At 37.8% G+C, this 17,688-nt stretch overlaps 1 protein-coding gene across 1 annotated transcript in view; it reads left to right on the forward strand.

The window, feature by feature from the left end:
• DNAH5 (dynein axonemal heavy chain 5) overlaps window positions 1-12,974 on the forward strand; it is a gene marked incomplete at its 3' end in the record, with an annotated part of 73,798 nt that extends 60,824 nt beyond the window's left edge. Inside the window, exons 38-44 of the mRNA XM_015812998.1 lie at window positions 797-991; window positions 2,418-2,552; window positions 4,266-4,373; window positions 5,706-5,859; window positions 8,417-8,563; window positions 10,206-10,447; window positions 12,798-12,974. Of these exons, the coding sequence (XP_015668484.1) occupies window positions 797-991; window positions 2,418-2,552; window positions 4,266-4,373; window positions 5,706-5,859; window positions 8,417-8,563; window positions 10,206-10,447; window positions 12,798-12,974 (1,158 nt within the window). The remainder of the gene's footprint in view (window positions 1-796; window positions 992-2,417; window positions 2,553-4,265; window positions 4,374-5,705; window positions 5,860-8,416; window positions 8,564-10,205; window positions 10,448-12,797) is intronic.
• Window positions 12,975-17,688: the final 4,714 nt, after the last annotated feature.

The raw sequence follows: 17,688 nt of genomic DNA on the forward strand, positions 1-17,688 counted from the left end.
TTTTGGAGAATAGCTTGACTCCCTCTTCTTTGTGGCAACCCCTGAGATATTGGAACACTGCTATCATGTCACCCCTAGTCCTTTTCTTCATTAAACTAGATATACCCAATTCCAGCAATCGTTCCTTATATGCTTTAGTCTCCAGTCCCCTAATCATCTTTGTTGCTTTTCTCTACTTTGCTCTTCTCTGTACTCCTTTTGGATGCAGTATTCCAAGTGTGGCATTACCAAGGCATTGTAAAGTGGTATTAACACTTCACATGATCTTGATTCCATCCCTTAATGCCGCCTAACATTGTGTTGGCTTTTTTGGCAGCTGCAGCACACTACTGGCTCATATTTAAGTGATTGTCCACTAGGACCCTGAGATCCCTCTCACAGTTATTACTATTAAGCAAAGTACCACCTATACTATACCTGTGCATTTGGTTTTTCTTGCCTAAATGTAGAACCTTAATTTTTTCACCATTGAATTTCATTTTGTTAGATAGTGCCCAGTGTTCAAGTCTGTCAAGATCCTTCTGTGTCTTAAGCCTGTCTTTTGGAGTGTTGGCTATTCCTGCCAGCTTGGTGGCGTCTGCAAATTTGATGAGTTCCCCATCTATCCCCTCATCTAAATCATTGATGAAGATGTTGAAGAGCACTGCACCCAGAACAGAGCCCTGGGACACCTCACTACACACTTCCATCCATGTAGATATATTTGATAGCTTTGTATGCGAAATAGAACCTGTAAAAGAAATTCTGAAAATTATGTCTGAAGTCTAATTCAGTTGATAATGCTATGTTAAATCAGAACCCTGGATATGCTGGTCGTCAAGAGTTACCTGAAAACCTGAAAATCAACTTCCGCTCAGTGGCAATGATGGTTCCTGATCGCCAGATCATCATCCGTGTCAAATTGGCTAGCTGTGGCTTCATTGATAACGTTGTGCTTGCAAGGAAGTTCTTTACTCTGTATAAACTCTGTGAAGAACAATTGTCCAAGCAGGTAGGAGAAATGATCTTTTATGAACAATTCTGTTCTGCAAATATCCCAAAGAGCAAGCATGAAGTAGAATTTAAATGCTCTAGATGACAGCAGCTCTAGTGATGAAGTTCTTAGCAATGGTAATGCTACAGAATAATCTTAAGACTCACTCTCGTTTTGGAGGGCAAAGAATCATCAGTAGTGTATTTCTTTTTCTTTTTAAATGGAACATGATGCATAGGAATTTTAAAGATCTAAAATAACAAAAAACTAGGTAGTAATTCCTCAAAGCATTCCTTTGAGATTTAAGTTTAAATATGACTTCTTTGCAAGGTGCATCAAAGCCAAAGGGGGGGGGGAATGGGGAAAAGACATTGTTCCCTTGGAAAATATTTTTTTTTCAAAGAAATGCATTTATTTTAATATAATGCAAGCAATATTTAATGAATGTTTTGTTAATTGAGAAAGGGCAAGAGCTGTCCTGGCCTATGATTGATTATGTATCATCAGATTAGTGTTGACTCTTAGTGACCACATTGGTTTTCTCCAGAAAGATCTCTCCCCAATCTGGTCTCTTCAAGTTGTCCAACATTGCATCCATCATTGCTGTAATGAAATCCAGCCACCTTAGTACTGGTTGTCCTCTTTCCTTCTAGTATTGGACTATGCCTTTGAACAAACACGGCAAAATAAACACAAAATAATTATTTTTCTCTGGAGAAATAATTCCTTTTTTAAAAAAGGAATGCTTTATTTCTATTTTCTATTTTTATTGAAGCATTGATACATTTTATCAGACTTTTAAAAAAAGAATGAGAGACATGTTTTCATTTCCCTTTGTTTTTTTTTTTAATAAAATTTTCATCAGAAAGATAGAACAGATAATTTGCTTTCCCAGATATTTGAAACTAGTGTGATAAGACCAGTTTCCCCCATGGGATGAGTTTTATGTCTTTCTCTCAGTGTATTATCTTGAATCAAAGTCTCCAGAGGTTCCGACTATTTCAGCATTAAGATAGGCTGGTGTGTATACTTTTTAAATCACTATTTACAAGTAACTAAGAGAGGGTAGTGGTAGTCATGAAGAATAATACCAGTCTCCTATTTATTCAACGTTTCTATTTCAATCAACAATCTTTAGCTTAACAGTGTTACAAATGCATACTATATTTCTTCACATTTGTTCTATGTATTACTGTTGCTAGTTGTGGAAAATATATTTTGTTCTACCACACATTTACATTATGTCACATTATGGGCAAGAGGATTTACTGTTATTATTGGGAACTTTGAGCTGATTACAGTTCATTCTACCATTTTCAGCAGCAGGCCTTCAATCGAGTAATGTCCTTATTTCTAAGCCAACCGGTGTTGGAACCCAGAATGTCTGTTTGCCTCCTTGCTTTAATTTTGTTCCTCTATCTAGAACCTTTTGTCTTATTTGTAGGTACATTATGACTTTGGTCTGAGAAATATATTGTCAGTACTACGGACCTTGGGTGCAGCCAAAAGATCAAATCCCAGTGACACTGAATCCACTATTGTAATGCGTGTCTTGAGAGACATGAATCTTTCTAAATTGGTAAGCCTGAATTCAGACATCAAACTTGAGACAGAATTACAAACCTGAATTCTTTTTTGGGATCATCATGGGCCAGGTGAATAGGATACTTGTTTTTGAAATTACAGGCCAGACAATTTCAGGTGGTAAGTTGCTTCTGGCCATGAGCTTATGGGTTGCCAACCCCCTGAGTTGGAGCAGTGATGGTGAGCTGGATGACTCTTGATACTCCCATTTTGGATAAACAATACAAAATCTGTAATACGTAGCATTAAACACTAATTTTGATAATGATGAATAAATGTAACTTATGAGGTCCAGGTAACTTATGAGAGTGCAGAAGGGGCCTTCTCTTTTTTTACCAAACTCCAAAGTGATAGGCATAACCAACAAAGCCTATCTGAGCATGTGGGAGACGAAAGAAAATTGGTACAAGGAAATAAGGTTCATATTGGTTTGAAAAAGCTGTGTTTTTCAAAAGGGACGGAGCACATAGGATTTGAGGAGTCCATACCCAGAACCCTTGACACCAAAGAAAAGGCTTTCATTATTAAATAACCCTACTATGGAATACTTCGTAGTTGGGTTCATTAAGATTCATCCCTACATGCTCTGTCTCTGTCAACGGAATGGAATGTATGAATGACCTTGGGGATGCTGTCTAGGAAACAATCAGATGAGAGAGGCAGGAGTCCCCAATGGCTTAATGGTCAGAGGAAGAAACTTAGGAAAGATGTACCCTAATGGATCAAGTAGTTAAAAGTGGAGGCTTTTTGCCTTCAGACTTGCAAGATTCTGTTAATGTGTTCTGACAAGAAAATAGAATTACTTCATCTTGTCTTGTTTGCCTGGGAGGGCTGACAGTCATGTATGTTCAGCCAAGATATTTCTAGTTTGCAAATTTATTTTGCCGCTGTATTTCACCATGGTTTTAATAGCCTGCCAAATATATCGGCTTTGTGCTTATTTTTGTGCAGAACAATACTGTGTACTGAACTTCCAAATGGGTGACTGAACGAATGAACAATTTTTCATATGTTGAGGGTTGAGTGGAGAAATCAGTTAGAATATTATAGGCTACAAATTTTCTTTTCAAGACAATTCTTTTGTCATTGTGCTGGGAATGTAACATGCAACAGATTACTGCCCATCTTCTGTTACTCCAAACGCTGTGATTTAAATCCTTGTTTTGATGGAGAGCTAGCATTTTCTCTTGCTCTCCGGTTTTGTTAAAAGTTCTTCTTTTGGCATTATTTAGTGTTTTCTTACCCTAACTTTCTATAAACCACCTTGTTTGTCAGGGTGTTATTTTTCCTTCCTTTCCTTCCAAATAGTTTCTGAAACATAATTTTTCACACCCAGCATACCTGCCTCACTGAAAGATGATGGGTCTGAATCAATTACCTTTTACTTTGAGCTCTTTCTTAAAACATTTTTTCAGATGTTATAATTTTTTCACAAACTTCTGGGCCCTTCTAAATCCTATCATTTTCAGTTTGTTCTTTTTAACTATTCCTACTTTGATAATGTTTCAGTTTTATTTGCTCTGTCCTTTCTCTGACCCAGATGTGTAAAATGTGCATTATTCCTACCAGCAATGCAGTAGAAATATATTTAGATTAGTGAACTGTGGTTTTTCTGTATAGTATAAAATTGTGAATTTGGTACTAGGTACTTGCAATTAAGTATTACACGATAGAAAACACTAATTTTCCTTTTACTTTTTATTGCTAGATAGATGAAGATGAACCCTTATTTTTGAGTTTGATAGAAGATCTTTTCCCAAGTATACAGCTTGACAAGGCAGGTTATCCAGAACTAGAAGCTGCCATCATCAAACAGGTACCGTTTATAAACATTTATATGCTTTTTTCTAAAAAACATCTCATATTGGTAATGTTTTTTTTTGTTTTCCTTAGCATAACATATTCTTAGCTATCTTGTCTTGTTTTGTGATGAAGACATGATTTGTAATTAAGGGCACAGTCCTACCTTGAATTCAATGAGCAAAGAGACAATTTAGTTTGGCAGAAATTCATAGAATAGCTGATATGTGCTAGTAGAACTGTCCAGATGCAAAATATTTAGAATATCTAAAATGGATTGGCTGTAGACAGCACAAGAAAGGAACCTTCCTTTACCACAGGGGTGTCAAACTCAATTTCATTGAGGGCCGCATCAGCATTGCGGTTGCCCTCGGGGGCCGGGTGGGTGTGGCCAGGGTGGGTGCAGCCTACTGGGTGGGCGTGGATGGAGTGGGTGTGGCCTACTGGTGGGCGTGGCCAGCTCTACATCGTTCGCGTCAAGGGTGCCTGTGGGAGCCTGGGCAGGAGTGGGACAGATCTGAAGGTCTCTGGCAGAAGGGGGTGGGACCGGGGCAAGCGCCAAGGCATGATCCATTTCTTCATTCCTCACAAAGGGTGACACCTCCCCAGCATGCACCCAGGGGGCGGGGCCGATGCGGCAGGGGCTGGTTCCTCGCTATTTCTAGACGGCCTTGTGGAGCTAAGACTGAATGTGTTTCAGCATAGATGGCCACCACAAAATTGTACATTGGCTCCCGGCTGGCCTGGGCCAGGGCCAAGGCAGCGGAGCCTTTCCAGGATGGCTTCGTGGGCCACATGAAAGCACTTCGCGGGCCGCATCCGGCCCCCGGGCCTTGTGTTTGACATGTCTGCTTTACCATATGTTAAAATTAGTCCAAGTAATAGTGAAAGGTGCTACTTTACACCCACTGTAAACACCTTTTACACCCTCTACTGACATAAAATGGAGAAAATGTTTTATTTTTAACTGGTCGATGTATTAGTCCTATTTTGAACGAATTACATCACTTCAGCACCACTGCCAACATAGGCACCTATACCTGTGCTCTCTTCATACCTCCTAATGCAGACATGTTCAAAGGGAAGACCTGGAAGGACTTTCTATTCGTGTGAGCAGAAGCTTCTTCATGTTCTAATAAAGCAGTGTATTCCAACCTTAGCAAACTGACGATAAGTGGACTTCAACTCCCAAGATTCTCAGTAATGGCTGCGCTGGCTGTAGAATTCTGGGAGTTGAAGTCACAATGCCTGGAAACTGCCAAGTTGAGAAATCCTGTAATAAAGCAAGGGTAAAGTCTAGGCAGGGATTCTATATAGATAAAGTAATCAGTGCTGTAATTTTTGACAGGTTGAAGAGGCTGGCTTAATTAATCACCCACCCTGGAGATTGAAAATTATCCAGCTTTTTGAAACACAACGAGTAAGACATGGCATGATGGCTCTGGGTCCGAGTGGAGCAGGAAAAACAACATGCATCCACACACTGATGAAATCCATGACAGGTCTGGAAAACTGACCCTGGGATAAGTAAAAAAAAATATCTTTTTTTTTGCATTTTGGTAAAATAAATTAGTACTCAGAGGAAGCTTTTTAAGGACTACATAGTAAAAAAAATATATAGTTTTACCCAAATGGTTATGTGATTATTTCTAAAGATATTAGCATTTTTTGTTGTTGTTAGCCATCATGATGTTCTTGAAATTGTTTAAGAATCTAGTTACACTGACAACAGCAGAATTTAAAGAAGTCTCTATTCCTAAGAATTATAAACAGAGAATATATGTGCTGGTTGTTCACATATCACAATAAACTGTGCCTTACAAAACCTGTCGATAGACATTTTTCTGCTCTACAGTTTATTCTAGCTACACCACTTTTTTTCAATGACTTCTGTCTCCAAGGATGCTAGAATATTGCCACAACACTAAATTGTCTAAATTATTGTTATGGGCCACAGACAGTGAGCATAGTTATGATCACAAAATTCTTTGTGTGATCTCTGCCAATGTTCTAATGAAAATATTTTTTAAAAGTCTGCAGAGGAAAAAGCTATATGAATTACTGCTGAGTGGTGGTGTGGGGTAAGCCTGACCATGAAGTGAGTTTCATTGCAAAGCTGTTTCATTAGCATGATGCCACGGAGGATGCAAAATTAGCAAAAATGGCTCTCTTCCAGGAGTGGCTTTGCTATCTGTATCCTTGGTCTAATCAAGTAAGCTGCATTTAAACCGGGTCCATATGTCTTGGTTTTTTAGAGGTAATTTCTGAAATCACTTGCACTTATTTTACATGCATCAAATTGTTAATTGGCAGTTATAAAGATAGGATTAAAGAAAATTATTATTTTTTTAAATGTAAAAGTATGATCAAGGCATAGGAATACTCAAAATGCAATGTTCAAAGGTAGGGTCATTTTCTCCCAAAATGCTTTTATCCAACCATCCTGAGAATGATTCATAATTTTCTGGAAGTAAATCTGGAACAGTAAGTAGTTCATGGTGCACTTGAGTTCTGATGCTGAAAGAGGAATATTATGAATAATAGTGGGTTTTGCACAAAGTGTTCAACAGTCAGGTGAGATTTCAAAGTGAGAAACACTTAATGAAAGTTTGATGGCAAAAAGAAAGGCCATTTGGCCGTTTAGGAAATGACTGCTAAAGTAAAGCAAGTTTTCTTTTTTCTGTCCCCTGAACTCTAATGTATCAAAATAGGTAGGTTTTTCATTTAATACTATTTTAGCAGCAATTTAAATCCTTCCCTCTTCAGTTATTTATTGAAATAGTTTTCCCATCAGCTTCTAACTGTTTCCTTCCTCTCTTAAAACATATCAGCCACGGAGAAAAATAGCCCACTGATGTCAGAAAGCTTTGTATCTCCTTTAGATTGTAGTGACCTCATTGCTGACTTCACAATGCCAAGGGTTCAGCTAACAGTTTTCTGTGTTAGCTGAGCATCCTACTTCAAAGCCTACAATCCTGTGCTGTAGGCTTTGAAGTAGGATGCTCAGCTAATACATTTCAAGGCATTTATTTGTAGAAGGGTGATGCAGTGTTTCAGACTGAAAGGGATAAGGATACTTCAGAGCATGTGCAGCACCTTTTGCTAGCTTCTTAAGCCAAATGTGTCTTTTCCTGAAACTGCATTGTGGCTGCAGGGAGCAACCATTCAATCCCAGGAAATGACAAAATTGCTTTAATCAGTTGCCAACAGATGCAACAAGAATGGCTCATATGCTTCAAATATATTATTTCCTTCAAATCCAAAGAGCTAGCCAGTCTTAATTGGTAATAGTTACCACCTAATGGGTCTTTGCTGCACAAAACCTATAAATGTAGATCTAAAGATATTTTTAAAAAACCAATTTAATTGCAGTGAAATTTGCTAGAGGTAATATTATGGTGAGGAGGGGAAAGCAAGTCTCCCTGCTTAATATGAACAAAGGAGATTAACTGTGATGGATGCCTACATGTGCACAGTGCCTAAAGCTGTTTCATGCTTCCTTTAATAATGTTCAACATGAAAATGTATATGTTAATAAAAGTCATGCAAATGTGTGTAAGTTGTATATGCTTATTTAACATGCTTTGTTAACGTCAAGAATCTCTACATGTAAAACAAGCTGCGAAGCACAAATCATTCCTTATGTTGATCACCCAATACAATTCTTGTACTTAAAGAACAAAGCTAAAACAATTTCATCCTAGATATTATTGGATTAAAGTTCCCATAATGCATGACATTTATGTTGATGAAAGAAAATGTAAATTGTAATCTAATATCACTTGGAAATCTAAAATTGAAGGGAAAAAAATCAACAAGTAGCAACTTAAAACTTTTGAGTACGCCTTTATTTTCTGTTTGTGTTTCCCTCTTTTTAACATGGCTGAAAATAAATGAATAGTTAAGAGAAGGCTGCAATATACCATGGATAACTTTTAACATTGCAACCCACAGAATGTTTTTACACTATCAGATTCAAAGACTAAAATCCACCTGTTGATAGAATGCTGTACTACTGTAGCAATGATTTCAAATGGATTTTCCCTTTGGCATGTACAGATTGTGGCCAACCCCATCGTGAAATGAGAATGAATCCAAAGGCCATCACTGCACCTCAGATGTTTGGACGCCTTGATGTTGCAACCAATGACTGGACAGATGGGATATTCTCCACTCTTTGGAGGAAAACTTTGAGAGCCAAGAAGGGTACTATATTATAATTGCTAGAGTTATATTTCATAGGGAAAAAAAACATCCAAAGATCCAGTTATTCCCTTCATTACTCTCATTTGTTATAATATTAATCGAGCCATCCTAGTCTGAAACTAAGGAGACTCTTGGGAGCATATTATGGATGAAATGGAGAAATTGCAATAGCAGACAGGGTTGAGTTTGGAGCTTTGGCTGTCCCGATGTTACTATAAATATAGTCATATAATTGGTAATGGCTGAGAATACTGAAAATTGGACTTAAAAGCTAACAACAGATCATATAGTTGGGTTATTGTGAGAATGACCTGCTGGAAAGTACACTCTATTCTAGTTGGTTGCTGTATTTATCAGATTATTTAAATATTTTAGATTCCTGAATAGAATGTGCAGATGAGAAATAGAATTCTTAAATTCATGGATAAGCCTCAAGTTTTTGTAGCAAGGCTGGGAAACATTTTCAGCCCCATAGATCACAAGCAATGTGGAATGGAATGGAACGGAACGGAACAGAACAGAACAGAACAGAACAGAACAGAACAGAACAGAACAGAATAGAATAGAATAGAATAGAATAGAATAGAATAGAATAGAATAGAATAGAATAGAATAGAGCTGGAATGGACCTTGGAGGTCTTCTAGTGCAACCCCCTGCTCAAGCAGGAGACTCTATACCATTTCAGACAAGTGGCTGCCCAGTCTCTTCTTAAAAATCTCCAGTGATGAAGCACCTATAACGTCTGAAGGCAAGTTATTCCACTGGTTAATTGTTCTCACTGTTAAGCAGTTTCTCCTTAATTCCAGGTTGCTTCTCTCCTTAATTAGTTTCCATCCATTGTTTTTTGTGTTGCCCTCTGGTGCTTTGGAAAATAAGTTGACCCCCTCTTCTTGTGGCAGCCCTCAAATACTGGAATAGTGCTATCATGTTACCCCTAGTTCTTCTTTTCTCTAGACTAGCCAAACTCAAATCCTGCAACTGTTTTTCATATGTTTTAGTCTTCAGGCCTTTAATCATCTTAGTTGCTCTTCTCTGTATTTTTCCCATAGTTTCAACACCTTTATTTTTTCGACTAACATCCTTAGCCTGCTCACTATGTGTGGATACTTTTTTTCCTCTCAGTCTAGGAAAAAGAGTGCAAAAGAAGTAGTTCTTATCAAAATTGCTGAATGGCAGCTTTGACAGATGGGGAAAGAGAATAGGAGGATGACTTTTTATTGCTTAGGTGTCTCCTGTCAAGGGCTTTACATGTAAAATAAAAATGTCAAGTATCTTGTAAGTAATGTTTCCCCAGCATATTACTTGCTTTGAGAAATCTGTTACTATTAAATAATATCTATTACTGTTAAACAGAATACACATTTTGTGCTTTTCAGAATTGCTGGAGAGAGCCAAAGAAAGAAATGATTTAAATGAAGCTTTTCTGCATTTCACTTCTGCAAGGTTAAGTAGGAACTTGTCTAAGATCATCCACTGATCTTCAGAGCCACTTGAGAAGTTGACTATAAATATCACACAGCAAATTAGTCTGTGTTGTTTCTACTTTTTAATCATATTCATATGTATTCCATGAGGCAGGAAAATGATTGTATCACAAAATACTCTCTTTACAAGAAATGTTTCCCCCCCTTTTGGATATAGGGGAACACATCTGGATAGTACTCGATGGTCCTGTTGATGCCATTTGGATTGAAAATCTGAATTCGGTGCTTGATGATAACAAAACATTGACCCTAGCTAATGGAGATCGGATTCCTATGGCGCCCAATTGTAAAATTGTTTTTGAACCTCATAATATTGACAATGCTTCTCCTGCAACAGTGTCAAGGAATGGCATGGTATTTATGAGCTCATCTGTCCTCAACTGGAGCCCTGTTCTGGAGGTATATTTGCTTTCATGAGTTCAAACTCTTTGTATCATGAATCACTTTCGGATTGTTAAAAATTAGTTTATGAATGCAATTATAGAATAGTCTGCAATATGCTCTGAATATACATTTAGCTGTCTAATAAAGCTGTGTATTTACTTCCACAGCCATTTTTTTCAATGGTTTAGCTACTAAGTACCAATAATGTCAACTACTAACCATCTTAACATTTAACATTATATAGCCATACTGTTCTAAGTGAAATCATTATCGACTCTGGTACAAGATTCTTCTATAGGAATATGATTACCATATCTACACTTTGGGGACCTCCATGGTCATGTTACACAACTGACTATTCTTAAGAAGTCTAGTGTGTGTTGTATCTCTCAATTCAAAGAACTGATGGTCAATTTTGAAGTCTTAAAAGGTTTGTGTTTCATATCTTCAGATTTTTAGTCTGATGCCATTGTGTCTTCCTAGAAAGGGACTGTACTAATGAGGTTAGATCAGGCTCTTGAGCTACTGGGAACTCATTTTATCTGTGGTCTGACATTCAATCTGGTTTAATTGTTGTGAAGAGCTTGACAGGATCATCTAACCGACTTCTTCTGAGTTGCTGTCTTCAGATGAAGCTATGTGCCAGGGATGTTGACACTATGATACTATCCTTGAAGTCTACTAAAGAGTCAGGGGGGCATGTAAAATATTATCTCATGTTGACTTCCTCCCCACATCAGCTGTGTATGGGAAGGGACATCTTTCTACTCCCTTATGACACAAACACATAACTCCATTTCCTATGTTTTACACATATTTCTGATGTGATTCTATGTAATCATCATATAATTGGAGGGCCTTCTGAAAATGAATAACATTCACAACTTCAGTGTGTCTCTAATACTACCTTGCTTCATTTTCCACTGTATTCCTGCATGTTGCTAATATGTAGTCTCATCTCCGCCTTTACCAAATTAGTCTGGGAAAGGTTATAAGATGAGAGGCAGGAATGCTCAACAAACCTGATTTTCATAGTTGAAAAGGAAATGAATGTAGGCTTTATGAATGTTACCCCATGATTTAAGGAGATATGTGCCTAAGTTAGTGTTTACCACTAAAGGATTTTAATCAGTGCCAAAATTGTAGGAATTGTCATTAGTGCACACTATGCCCCTCCAACAGGAGACGAGACTGCAAAACTCAGAACAATAGGAGAACATGGCAATCCAATCAGCTAATATGTGGAGGAAGTTCTTAATACACTTTTTTCACCAGCAGATCTGGCTGTTGGGAAAAGAAATAGTTCTGTGTGGTAAAGGAGAGTATTGAATTATTGGGATGAGTAATATGATAAATGACTGAGCAGGAGGACATGGGAAGGTAGGAAAAGAACCTGATAGGGACAACTGCAAATCAATTTGGAAGGTCAAGACATTAAGAAAAGAGAAAAGAGGAGAGATGACTCTCATGGCAAATACGAGGAAATGAGACAGCTAAATGAGTGTAAAGATCAGGCTGCCAAGCAGTAAATTTTTGTAAGGCATTGACAGACATCTAGAATTATGCTTCATCAATCTTAGCCAGCCAAAGGATTGAGTCTCTGACAACTCCATAGGAATTGGTTTCTACCCCCCCTCCCCAAAATGAGGGAGAAATTAAAGATAAATTTGCTCGTATCCACAGTAGTAGTCTGATGGCATCTGCGACAAAAGTGAAGACTCCAGTAAAAGTTTAAACTTATGTTGGAATTAGTTAACCAGCTAGGACAACAGTTGTCCATAGGTTGGTGCATTATGACTAGATGACTGAAATGACCAGAAATTTTTAAAGTTTTCAACTGCCTCTAGGACTAATTTGACCAGAAAAATAGGATACAAAATCATTATAAGTGAACTCTAGAATAACAATTCAGAAATTCAGTTAGTACTTTAATGGAGCAAGAATGAGAGAAATATCTCTTGTCATACTTTATATTTACTTTGTGGTTTCTAGACAACTTTTTGCTGTTTCTCAAACTTTTGTTCAATTGATTCATTCACTGTGTTCCTGCTTAGATTCACTTGTCGCCCTTGACATTTTTTAGTATTTGATGTTTTTATTCAATGTTTTCCAATATTAAAATGTGCATCTAATATGCTATCCTTCATCGTCATACTATCACCTATCTGAGAAGCAGATAAGATGAAACACTTGCCTCAAGTATAGACAATTATTCTCTTGCCCAAACAAAATGTTTTGGTGAAAAATCTAATTTCTTCCAGAAAATAAAAATTAGAGGATTGAAACTAAACTCTAGTTGCTTGATCTGGTAAATTTGGATAATAATTTCAAAAGTCTCATGGTGATTTGTTTTCAATTATAACAGGGTTTTCTGAAGAGGCGTTCTCCACAGGAAGCAGAGATTTTGCGTCAGTTGTACACAACATCTTTTCCAGACCTTTACCGGTTTAGCATTCAGTCCTTGGAATACAAGATTGAGATGTTAGAAGCCTTTGTGATAATGCAGAGCATTAATATGCTTCAGGGCCTTATACCTTGCAAGGTAATCATTTATGTTGTTCAGACAGATGGATAATGATGGTCATGATTCATCTAATGATTGTCACAGGTATTTTCCAGTGACTCAAGTTCTAATCAAAAGCATGGGAATCATGGAAGTATCAGTAAGTAATCAGGTCAAAGCAAGGTAGGTTTTTTTAAAAAAATATTTTTATTCTTTTCATTTATAATTGTTTAATAAAGAGCCTGTTTATTTTCCCCAGAGAGGGGGGTTGCCCTCTGACAAGCGAGATGGATTGCTTAAATGCAATCTCTTCCTGAGCTGCTTTTCTCTGCAGTGCAGAGCTTGCTAACCTTTCCAACTTTGTGGACCGGAAGGGGGGGGGGGGAAGGGGATAATTCTGCACGAGCGGGCGGCAAGCACTCATGCGCATGTAACTCCATTTGCAAGAGCGGCGTGAGGATGTGCATGCACGTACGTGTGCTCACCTGCTGTTTCTGTAGCCCAGTTGCAAACAGCTCATGGTCCACTTCCAGCCATCTCCCAGCTGCAGCCTGAAACTGACCAGAAGTTAATCAGTTTCACACTGAAGACTTTTATTGTGATAAATGTGCTCATTGGTAGGAAAATGAATTTATTACTGTTGCATTTGCAGTTGCTATCCAATGGGGTTGCTAAACAAGAGCTGTCTGTAATTGATATTCTGTATCATGTTTGTTTTTGTGGCCTGTTCTTATCCATGATTGTTTCTTCAATCTTTTTTTTTACTTTTCTACCAAGTTTTGCTTTTCATCCAATAGCCAAGACAGTTTGTATCTGATTTTCTTTTAACAATCTCTCTCTCTCTCTCTCTCTCTCTCTCTCTCTCTCTCTCTCTCTCTCTCTCTCTCTCTCTCTCTCTCTCCACACACACACACACACACACACACACACAAACACACACACAAAATTAAGAGATTTATATTTCCAGTTGCTTCCTTTTTATAGTGTTGTTTTTATTTTGCAGTCTTCGGTAGTTTTTATTTACAAATTTCTACCAGTAGACATTACTCACTGTGCATCTTAAAATCATTCTTTCAGTGTTTGTTTTACTTGGAACAGATCAATCCCAGTGGCATAATAGAGTTTGTCAACATTGCTTCTTAGGTGAAAAGCATGATTCATGGTCATTAATTTTCTTGTTTCTCTATGAAGTATGTATAATTCAGCTTGTGTCTAATCAATTATACCTGTAATATATTGAATAATTGGAACAGTCCAAGTGTTTATGGCTTTAATTATATTCCCACATTTAATTTTCTTCTCAAAAGTTCTTTGATTAATTTTCTATAATTAGAGCTAGTATTTTTCTTAAAGTGGCTCATGTAATATGCCAAGTGTTTCTTTTAATACTTCGTATTCATATCTTTGTGGCACCAATTTTTGTATTATTATTATTTGAAATTCATCAACTACAGGATGAAAGTGTGTTCATTGATGGCCATGGACTGTAACAGATTTTTTCTGCTGTGGATTTGTAGATGGATGATTTTTGATTTTCCAGTCTAGGGCTGAGAGTAAGTGACTGGCCAAAAGTGACCCATCCAGAATTCCATAACTTAGGAAGGACCAATGCATCATACAGGCTTTTAGATAGACAGCTAACTTAATATGTTTTAACCAACATCATATTCTAAGCAATATCTGGAATGTACCATGGCAATGTATATTAATAAGATGGATTACATGAATAATAATGATGATAATGATGATGATGATGATGATGATGATGATGATGAAAGGGACCTTGGAGGTCATCTAGTCCAACCCCCTGGTCAGGCAGAAAAACCCTATACCATTTCAGACAAATGGCTGTCCAGGTCTTCTTAAAAACTTCCAGTGTTGGAGCATTCACGACTTCTGGAGGCACGTTGTTCCACTGATTAATTGTTCTAACTGTCAGGAAATTTCTCCTTAGTTTTAGGTTGCTTCTCTCTTTGGTTAGTTTCGATCCGTTGCTTCTTGTCTTGCCTTCAGGTGCTTTGGAGAATAGCTTGACTCCCTCTTCTTTGTGGCAACCCCTGAGATATTGGAACACTGCTATCATGTCACCCCTAGTCCTTCTCTTCATTAAACTAGACATACCCAGTTGCAGCAACCATTCCTTATATGTTTTAGCCTCCAGTCTCCTAATCATCTTTGTTGCTCTTTTCTGTACTCTTTCTAGAGTCTCAACATCTTTTTTACATCNGTGTGGCCTTACCAAGGCATTGTAAAATGGTATCAACACTTCACGTGATCTTGATTCTATCCCTCTGTTAATGCAGCCTAGCACTGTGTTGGCTTTTTTGGCAGCTGCAGCACACTGCTGGCTCATATTTAAGTGATTGTCAACTAGGACTCTGTGATCCCTCTCACAGTTACTACTATTGAGCAAAGTACCACCTATACTATACCTGTGCATTTGGTTTTTCTTGTCTAAATGTAGAACCTTACTTTTTCACCATTGAATTTCATTTTATTAGACAGTGCCCAATGTTCAAGTCTGTCAAGATCCTTCTGTATCTTAAGATCATCTGGTCCTGGTGATTTGAACTTGTCTAGGGTGGACAGGTGCTCACTTACCATTTTCTTGCCTATCTCAACTTGTGTTTCTAATCTGTTTTTTACAGTACTGTTTTTGATAGGTTGGACTGTTTTTTCCCTTTGTATAAAGATGGATGCAAAAAATGAGTTAAGTAGTTCTGCTTTCTCCCTGTTGCTTGAATTTAGTTCATTGCTGGTATTGAATCAGTTATCTCGTTACATTCAGCCTGCATGCATACCAAAACAAAGCTTTATTCATTGGCCAAATTTGGTATTAAAAGAAGAGAAATGCCATTAGATTTAGAATATATATATATGTAGCACAGTGGTTCTCAACCTTTTTAATGCCGTGACCCCCAACCGGTCGTAAGTCGAGGACTAAACCGGTCGTAAGTCGAGGACTAAACCGGTCGTAAGTCGAGGACTACCCAACCGGTCGTAAGTTGAGGACTTTCCCATCCCGGGAGCGCCGCGCATGCGTGGTTCCACCCCTTGCACCGGCCGAGGCGTAGCTGGCAAGCAGCAGAGACGGAGCAGGCCGACCACCAGCTGGCCCAGCTCAAGGGAGGTAAGGCACCCGCCGGAAAAGGGGAAAAAAAATGGCGGACAGCCTTGCTTGGCGACCCCCGTGAAATGGTCCATCGACCCCAAATGGGGTCACGACCCATAGGTTGAGAACCGCTGATGTAGCATCAGAATGTTTTTACTCACGATAGTATTGCAGCAAGTTCTACTGTTCAGCATAAAAATTATAGTGATGCAGGCATCTACAAAATCATACTAGGTTATCATGTGAAATCTCCTTATCTTGCTAATGCAGTGTTAATGCCTGATGGAATTCATGACGCTTCATTCATCAGTTATCTTTGCTCTTATCAGCCTGTCATTGGACCCATGATTATGATGATCTATTGCTGCATTGTGTTAGCACATGGTTCTATGTAAAAGTCTGAAATCGATGTTTTTCTCCAGAATAATGAACATATGGTCTTGTGGAATAGTTTCATGGACTGCAAGAGCAGCTTAAGAGTTACTTCATGCATAATTACATTATTGGAATATCTTCCAAGAACATTGATGTTGAAAGTAATTGTCAAGTCATTTATGTCTATGACTTGATATTTTTATTTCAAGACCATAAAGAAGGCAGCTCCTTATTAAGAAAAAAGCCAGGAGAAACATTTGCTGAGCTAATTGTAGATAATTGCTTGCTTTTACTTACTATTGTTCCAAACCCAGTCTTCTGCACCATTGCCAAATGTCCCATATAATGAATCTTTTGTCTACATAGCAATAGCACTTAGACTTATATACCACATCACAGTGCTTTACAGCCCTCTGTAAGTGGTTTACAAAGTCAGCGTATTGCCCCCAACAATCTGGGTCCTCATTTTATCAACCTCAGAAGGAGGGAAGGCTGAGTCAACCTTGAGCCATTCAGAATCAAACTCCTGGAGTAAGCAGTGAGTTAGCCTGCAATACTGCATTCTAACCACTGCACCACCACATAAGGAATTAATCGTAGTTTTAAGATGGTGTTAGAAAAAACAGTTCCCCAATTGGGACAGTTTGTATTGTTTTCAGGCCCCTGAAAAAATTGTGATCAATTATGATAGTGTGATTCACCAAAATATGTCACAAAAATATTTTTGACATACTGCATTACATAAGATACAAAATATTTAAGTTGATTTTTAAAATCTCAGCAAAACACAGATCCAATAAAAGAGTTTTTTAAATACTTAATTTGATCAACTTTGATCTTCCTGTTAATGGATCATTTTGTCCCTTCTATCCATGGTTGGCAGTTAAAACTCTCTGAAATATGATAGCATTTATAATTTACAAAAATTACTGGTAGTCCTCATTGCAAGGAGACCATAATATAGCAATTCCCGTTGGGAGCTTTCAGAAAAGGTGACTTTAGACTATAAGAGATACAACTGTGCTGCTTCTCATGTCTGGTGCACCTCATTTTATTTATTTATTTATTTTATTTATTATTTAGATTTATATCCCGCCCTTCTCCCGTAGGACTCAGGGCGGCGGACAATCAATTAAAATACACAAATAACAATACGGATTTAAAATTAATTAAAAGGAATATTAGAGAATTGTCCAATTTAAAATATTGATTAAAACCCCTCTAAAAATTACCCTAGGCCAGTCCTGCGAGCTGGAATAACCAAGT

Source organism: Protobothrops mucrosquamatus, unplaced genomic scaffold (assembly GCF_001527695.2).
Source record: "Protobothrops mucrosquamatus isolate PMUCROS unplaced genomic scaffold, P.Mucros_1.0 scaffold126, whole genome shotgun sequence".
NCBI classification, from domain to species: domain Eukaryota; kingdom Metazoa; phylum Chordata; class Lepidosauria; order Squamata; family Viperidae; genus Protobothrops; species Protobothrops mucrosquamatus.